The sequence below is a fragment of the Odontomachus brunneus genome, unplaced genomic scaffold (genome assembly GCF_010583005.1).
Source record: "Odontomachus brunneus isolate Ranch 3 - 2012 unplaced genomic scaffold, Obru_v1 Obru_scaffold_064, whole genome shotgun sequence".
Lineage (NCBI taxonomy): Eukaryota > Metazoa > Arthropoda > Insecta > Hymenoptera > Formicidae > Odontomachus > Odontomachus brunneus.
Window position 1 is genome coordinate 1,169,121 of NW_022639514.1, and position 7,244 is coordinate 1,176,364.

The 7,244-nt window shown below is 37.7% G+C and overlaps 1 protein-coding gene across 1 annotated transcript in view; it reads right to left on the bottom strand.

Moving 5' to 3' along the window:
* Positions 1 to 2,285, bottom strand: part of LOC116846456 — a 4,038-nt gene extending 1,753 nt beyond the window's left edge. Inside the window, exons 1-4 of the mRNA XM_032820270.1 lie at positions 1,936 to 2,285; positions 1,677 to 1,822; positions 1,162 to 1,600; positions 167 to 1,017 (exon numbers count right to left, since the gene is read on the bottom strand). Coding sequence (XP_032676161.1) covers positions 167 to 1,017; positions 1,162 to 1,600; positions 1,677 to 1,822; positions 1,936 to 2,165 — 1,666 coding nt within the window. The 5' untranslated portion in view covers positions 2,166 to 2,285. The remainder of the gene's footprint in view (positions 1 to 166; positions 1,018 to 1,161; positions 1,601 to 1,676; positions 1,823 to 1,935) is intronic.
* Positions 2,286 to 7,244: the final 4,959 nt, after the last annotated feature.

Below are 7,244 nucleotides of genomic sequence, written 5' to 3' on the forward strand. Positions count from 1 at the left end.
CGATAATGATTATCAATGGCCGGAGGACGAGATAGCCTGTCTCCCAGACAAATTGATTTGAGACACTCTTTATTATCCGAAATAAATTTCTCTGTTGAACTAATACTTTCATTGTTCAATTAAACAATAGGATTTTAATCATATTTTCTGAGAATTGATGTAATACCCTCAATCAAGGCGTTCGGGCCCAAAATGAGACTTTTAAGGATAATCTTAGAGGTTAAATATTTCCATCTATACTTCAACGGCCATTCTCCCATCTGATCCAACAGAATATTCGTGGGAGTGGAAATCATTAGACCCAAGACCAATCGTATACATCTGTACTGGATTTTATTAAGGATATTAATTTTTTTCCCAGGACAATCTAGTAAAACTATACCGCCCCAGTCAAGGACCGACCTAATCAGTCCTTTATAAACCAATTCCAGCATCAATGGATGAGCTCCCCATTTTATACCTGCAAACCCTTTTAATAAATTAATCCTTATTATGCAGGATTTCCTGAGACTTAATATATGGAATGACCAATTCATTTTAGAATCAAAGATATATCCCAAATATTTACAGTAACGAACTAAAGGGATAATATTGTCTGATAAAGTTATATTTAGGCTATGGGTAATTATAAAATTCTGGTTTGTATTAAACCTTCTCTTTTGATCAAATAGGATCCATTTTGTCTTGTCAGTTGATATGTCCAAATTAAGTCTAGCTAGGTTGATATCCAACATTTTTAGGGCCCAATTGAGTTTAAACGAAATTTCTTTAATATTTTTATTCTTGTAAAAAATAACATCATCAGCGTAAGAGATAATGTGTATATCCTTTTCCAGATTCAAATGTATCCTAGACATGTATAAGTTAAATAACAAAGGACTCAACACGGATCCTTGCGGAACCCCCACTGATCCAATTCTTTCACCTAAGTAATGACCATTAAAATAACCATTAACTTTTTTATGAAATAATATAAATTCTATAAATTTGACATAACAGTCCGGTATACCAAGGTCTCTTATAAGGGTGTATATCAGTTGGACACAGGGCAATTGGACACAGTCCAATCACAAGTCGCTGTTCCAAGAGACCCTACAAATGTCTCTAATCACACGGTGCTGTGATTGGCTGTGCCAAATGCACCGTGTCCAAGTGCACCGCTCCCCTCTTATAATTCTAAGTAATTTTAGACTATTAACATTATCAAACGCACCTTTTATGTCAATAAATATTACTCCCACCCTACAACCCTCCTTAAACGCTTCTGCAATAAATGTCTGCAGTGTCAAGATACTTAGTGCACAAGATCTACCCCTCCTGAATCCATTTTGATATGGAAGCAGAATACAATGAGCCTCTAGCCACCATTCCAACCTGGTCTTAACGAGTCTTTCCATAATTTTAAAAATTGTGTTAGCCAACGAAATGGGCCTCGTTTTGTCCGATCCAGCTTTAGGTATGAAGACCATATAATACTCTTTCCACTTAGCAGGGAAGTTTCCAGAGAAAAACATTGCATTAAATATAGCCAGAAGGACCTCAAACATCACCTCTGGAAAATGTGATATAACTGCATAGGAGATCATATCAGGACCAGGCGCTGATTTTTTTTTTAATTTTGCTTACATTTGTGGAAAATTCTTCCTTAGAGAAGTCTTCGAGCAAAGCTTTTTTACATTCTCCATTCTTCTCGAATGATGGATGAGTCGTAATATCTTTTTCCTTTTTATTATCCTTCACAAATGAGTTATTTATGTTACCCGAGGATTTCTCATGAACTACATTATGAAATGTATCTTTAGCCGATTGAATTTTTACTTCACTAAGAGATTCAAATTTATCAATTAAAAATTTGTTGTTTTTGAAGGCTTTGACTTTATTCCACGTTTCCTTTATATCCGAGTCTTTACCTAAAGTAAAGACTTTTGTACTTATCTCTCTTTGTACTTATCTCTCTTGATTTTTTTAAGCCTTTTTTTAACTGATTTACATATCTCATTGTATTTGTTAATGTTATCGATATTAGGTCTTTTCTTAAACTCATGAAACGCATCCACCTTCTCTTTGTGTATAGCAGCGCATTTTTCGTCCCACCATGGTGTGGGAGGCTTCCTTTTAAGAGATTTCCTGTTGCTAACCTTAGTTCCAGATTGAATAAGCGACATATCAATCTTTGACTGAAGAGTCGAGAGCAGGATTGGGTGATCCCCTCAACTCATTTAAATTTGGAAATTCTTTGGAAATTGCGTCATCAAGATGCTTTGTGAATTCATCCCAGACAACTCTAGAAACAATGTAGTGCGGTTTACAGTTAATTTTAGCTGGTACTTTGTTGTTAAATGTTATAGTAATTGGTGAATGATCGTTACCAAAACTACAACCACTTATTTCCCAATTAGCATATGCTAGAGGAGCGGAAACAATAGAGATATCTAAAGAGGTGTATATTAGTTGGACACGGGGCAATTGGACACAGTCCAATCACAAGTCGCTGTTCCAAGGGACCCTACCAATGTCTCTAATCACACGGTGCTGTGATTGGCTGTGTCCAAATGCACCGTGTCCAAGTGCACCGCTCCCTATCTAAAACACTAGATTAATTAATCATACTAATAATTTATAATAAATGTTTCAAAGAGTTACTTATGATTTTAGTCTAGTGTAACATTTTTAATATTTAAAAAATATTACTGTTTTATACATAATAACATTTTATTAGTATTGAAATGAGAATAAGTATGAATACATATGTTTTAAGACGGTCTTGAAATAAGATTCGACTATGAATACCGGCCATAGGTCTGTAATTCGGCGTAAAGTTACGCAATAAAATAGGACTATTTGATTGGCTTAACTTGGACGACGCGACGTGTGACGCGCTAAATGGGAACGCACCCATAGCGTGTTTGACTGGCCCTAATGGCTCCTGCACACAGGACGCGGTAATGCTTGCCGCGCGACGGAACTTCGCGCGACAGCCAATCAATATGCTGCTTTCCGTAATAACCTTCTAGCTTTTACGGAAAACAACATATTGATTGGCTGTCGCGCGGAATTCCGCCGCGCGGCAAGCATTACCGCGTCCTGTGTGCAGGAGTCATAAGAATGTGAATTCGTGAATTATAGCGTGTTTGATTAGCCCTGGGTTAATCGCTCCGAGAATGATTATTGACGTCATAAGTTTCTACTAGCTATATAAGTACTTATAAGCCAATCATAAAGCTTATAAGTACTTATAAGCTTTATGATTGGCTAGTAGAGATTTATGACGTCATTAATCGCTCTCGGAGCGATTAACTCAGGGCTAGTCAAACACGCTATAATTCACGAATTCACATTCTTAGGGTCTCTTCAAAAGGATGTGTATCTCTTGTTTTCTTACTGGTTGTAATAAAATCCAGGCCTATTCTCCCTATTCTCTAACTTTCTAACGACAACGTCGTTATCGTTACGTAGCGACAATCGTCGCTTGCGCTGGGTGTATATCAGTTGGACACGGGGCAATTGGACACAGTCCAATCACAAGTCGCTGTTCCAAGGAACCCTACAAATGTCTCTAATCACACGGTGCTGTGATTGGCTGTGTCCAAATGCACCGTGTCCAAGTGCACCGCTCCCGCTTGCGCTAACGACATTGTAACGAAAATGCTATTCTGTAACTCAAGCTAGCGATACCGTATCGATACAAAATGTGATACCGACGTCGTTACCGAAACGAGTATATTCAGTTCAATATAACTTCACTGCTGCAGTGTTCAGCCAATCAAATCTTTTTTCCTTGTGTATCTTTTTCAGTGAGTTTAGGAACAATAAATACAAATATTGGCTGTGTCAACAATTATATGTGACAGTTAACCAAAATATGTCAAAATAAGTATATGTAAAATAAATAATACGCAAAAAGTTTAAATCAAACATTAATTTGGCATCAACTATATAAGCTTATATTAAAATCGTAATTTGTCATCAAAGTATATCGACATAACTTCCCAGACAGCACAATGTCTAAAAAGTGGGACATAAGACGTCTTTAAGACGTTTTTAAGTTGTCTTTAAAACAAGTTTATAAAGTATTGTCTTAAAGATGTCTTAAAGTTGCCTTAAAGACGTCTTATGACTCGATTTTGGACATTTGTGCCGTCTGGGTTAATAAAACGTGATACACAGTATCACAATGAAAAAATGTAATTGTATATATAATATTAAACATTACTTCGAAATATACATAACATTTTTTTAAATATAATGTTTGTAGATCATGTTTTAAATTATGTTCATACATGTGTTAGCAAAATACTTATTAAACATGTGGACCAATACAGTTAATATCAAATAGATGTCATATTTGTGTGTGTGTGTGTGTGTGTATATAATAACTGTATGTTTAATCAATATATAAAAGATTGAAAAAATATGACTATATTAATACATTATTAATATTTTTTAATATTTTTAATATTTTTGTAGACATGGCGAGATCATAAATCAAAGGTATCTGAAAAGATACAATAATTAAGGAAAGAAAGAGCCAGTAGTTGGTAACTGTAGAGCTGACGTACAAATGTAGAGCCACATTGTCCTACTATTTGGAGCATTGTTATACCTAGTTTTCGTTATTGCTTATCGAGGGGTCCCATACTCCTCGATATCTTAACGACAAAATTCGATATTTTATCGACACTTTTAACGATATTTATCGTTAAAAAAATTACAGAATACCATTTTTCGTTACAATGTCGTTAAATCTCCGTAATAACACCCTAGGCTAGTGATATTGTCGTTAAGAAGTTAGAGATTAGGCCTAGAGGGCTGCGTTCAGAAACCTTACTCGGTGAGTAGAGTAATTTAATTAGCCAATCAGGGCAAAAAGAACTAAGATTTATTTATCATGATTGGTTTATTAAAGTAACTCTATCCATCGAGTTGGATTAGCCCAGGGGGTCGATCATGTATCTTTTCACCTAGGGCTGCGTTCAGATTCCACACCCGGGTGTATTCTATTACTAGAAGTGCTATAGTATATATAACATATACTATAGTGTTTCTAGTAATAGAGTGCACCCGGATGAAGAATCTGAACGCACCCTAGGATGAATTCGTGAAAAAGTGAAAATTTTCACGTGAAGCAAAAAAGTGAAAAAATAAAAACTTTCATATGAATTAATATTTCCCCTAAAAAGTAATATCCATATTCATAATAAGTTAATCAATTACGATGGCTGCTGCATGGTGGATAATTAATGAGGAACAAAACGAAAGAAACGGGTATTTACGTATTATGCGTAAAATTTTAAGAAATACTCAAGATCCTTTTGATATCCTAGAAAAACAATTTCAGGAATTATATAGGTTAATAATAATTATTATTATATTATTGTAATTAATTTTATTATTTTACTATTTGTGTATTACATTAATTCTAAAAAAATAATATATAACATGAAGAAATATTATAAGCAAACATGAGAATATTTATAATCTATTATTTTACTCACTTTAATGTAATTATGTTCTATGCAAATGCGCTGGATGGAGTTGATACTGTTATAATCGCGAATAGTATCAGCGCTTTCGAAACATTTCTCGGGGAATTGTTTCGATTGCGCCACAACAAGGAAGCGGATGTGCAAGTGCGGCGATAAGCACCACCTTGCACATTCCGCATTTAGGACCTCAATTCCAAACGCATTGCACCATTACCAAATATGGTAATGTTCTTGTGCCAGGCACCCCCTCCGAAAAGCCTAAAACAATATTATAAAAGAGCGGAGAAGACCGCCCGCGTTTAGACTTAACACCTCGGTCTCTCGCCGCGACATACGCGACCAACGCGCGGTTCGCACAAGAATAATAAGTACGGGAGTAGTAATTAAAACACATACAAGTGTACTATTCAAATAAACCTTTTTATAATTAAGACTACAAGATCGTGGTCAAAATCTTTAACTACATTTTACCCACCGCCATACACCCTGCCGCGCCCGCATCACCGATCTCGAACTCTTTTTCGTGTCCTGGCAACACGGGCACGACAATTTGGTGGCAGCAGTGGGATCGGTGTCTGCCGGGTCAGGAACTACCTGTGAACAGAAAGTGAATTACGGGTAAGAAAAGGGTGATGTAAGTGACGAAGAAAGAAAAAACTCAACAGAGAAATCATCGGAGCTAACTAGTGGACGTCTACTGACAAAAACGCTACCGGGTACCTTAAAAAAGAGCGAGAAGCTACAAGACCGAGAAGAAACAACTACTCCATAGATACATTAGACGACAAGTCTACAAAAAAAAGAGAGAAGAAAAAATTGGGGAGAGCTAAAAAAGTCATTGAGAGAACAACACACCCACGCCCTCCGAAACAACACACTGGGACCATAAGGCTAACGGAGACGGCAGAGGACAGCGGTAATCGGTGAAAGACGAGCAGCAGCGTAATCAAGGCGACCGTCGGAGCTACGGCCTACGATACTACGTTGTCAGCGACACCGGAGCTTACGGCGAATGCACCAGCGGCGACCTCGACCTGCCCAACGCCACTGACCCAGTAACGAGCGACGACTTGCCGACTCAACCAAAACACGATGAGCTACAGAAGAGCCGTGACAACGTTATTGTAAGTCGAGAAACTATTGTAATCTAAGCGATTAAGTTTATGCGAGCGAACACGTAAAGGCGTGAATGTCGAGCGAAAGCGGTACTCCTGGCCGACCTATATTAAATCAATCGTGGCTACACAGCGTACCAGCGCGATTAACTATCGAACATCTATCAAATTCCAACGAGACAGTTGCCGAAGTTTTAGATGACGTGCGTGAAACATTAGAGCTTGTGCGTCGTGTATTAGATTATTCGGATGAAACCGAACGCGAATCTCCTGAGCACGTAATCGCCGAACGTGAATTCCCTTTCGGAGAAATAGACCATAGCATATTACCGGACGTGCAAGTTACAAACGACACCCGACGTACAAGACGCCGCGCATATTTACCCTCACACAGTACCATTAGCGACGTCTCGCAAAGAGGAGATTTCTCCTTAATTTCTTACGATAGTAGTGTATTCGATCCATTTGACGAAATGGCCACCGGGCAACGCGACGAAACCCTACACGCGGTGGAGAACGGAAGAGATCAGGAAATCTCTCGTCTTCGCGGGTCTCTACTACGAGAAGAGCCTTTGAGCGACGTAAACGATCCTCAACCAGGACTTAGTAGAATTCGACGCGACGTTGACTTATATAATAATGC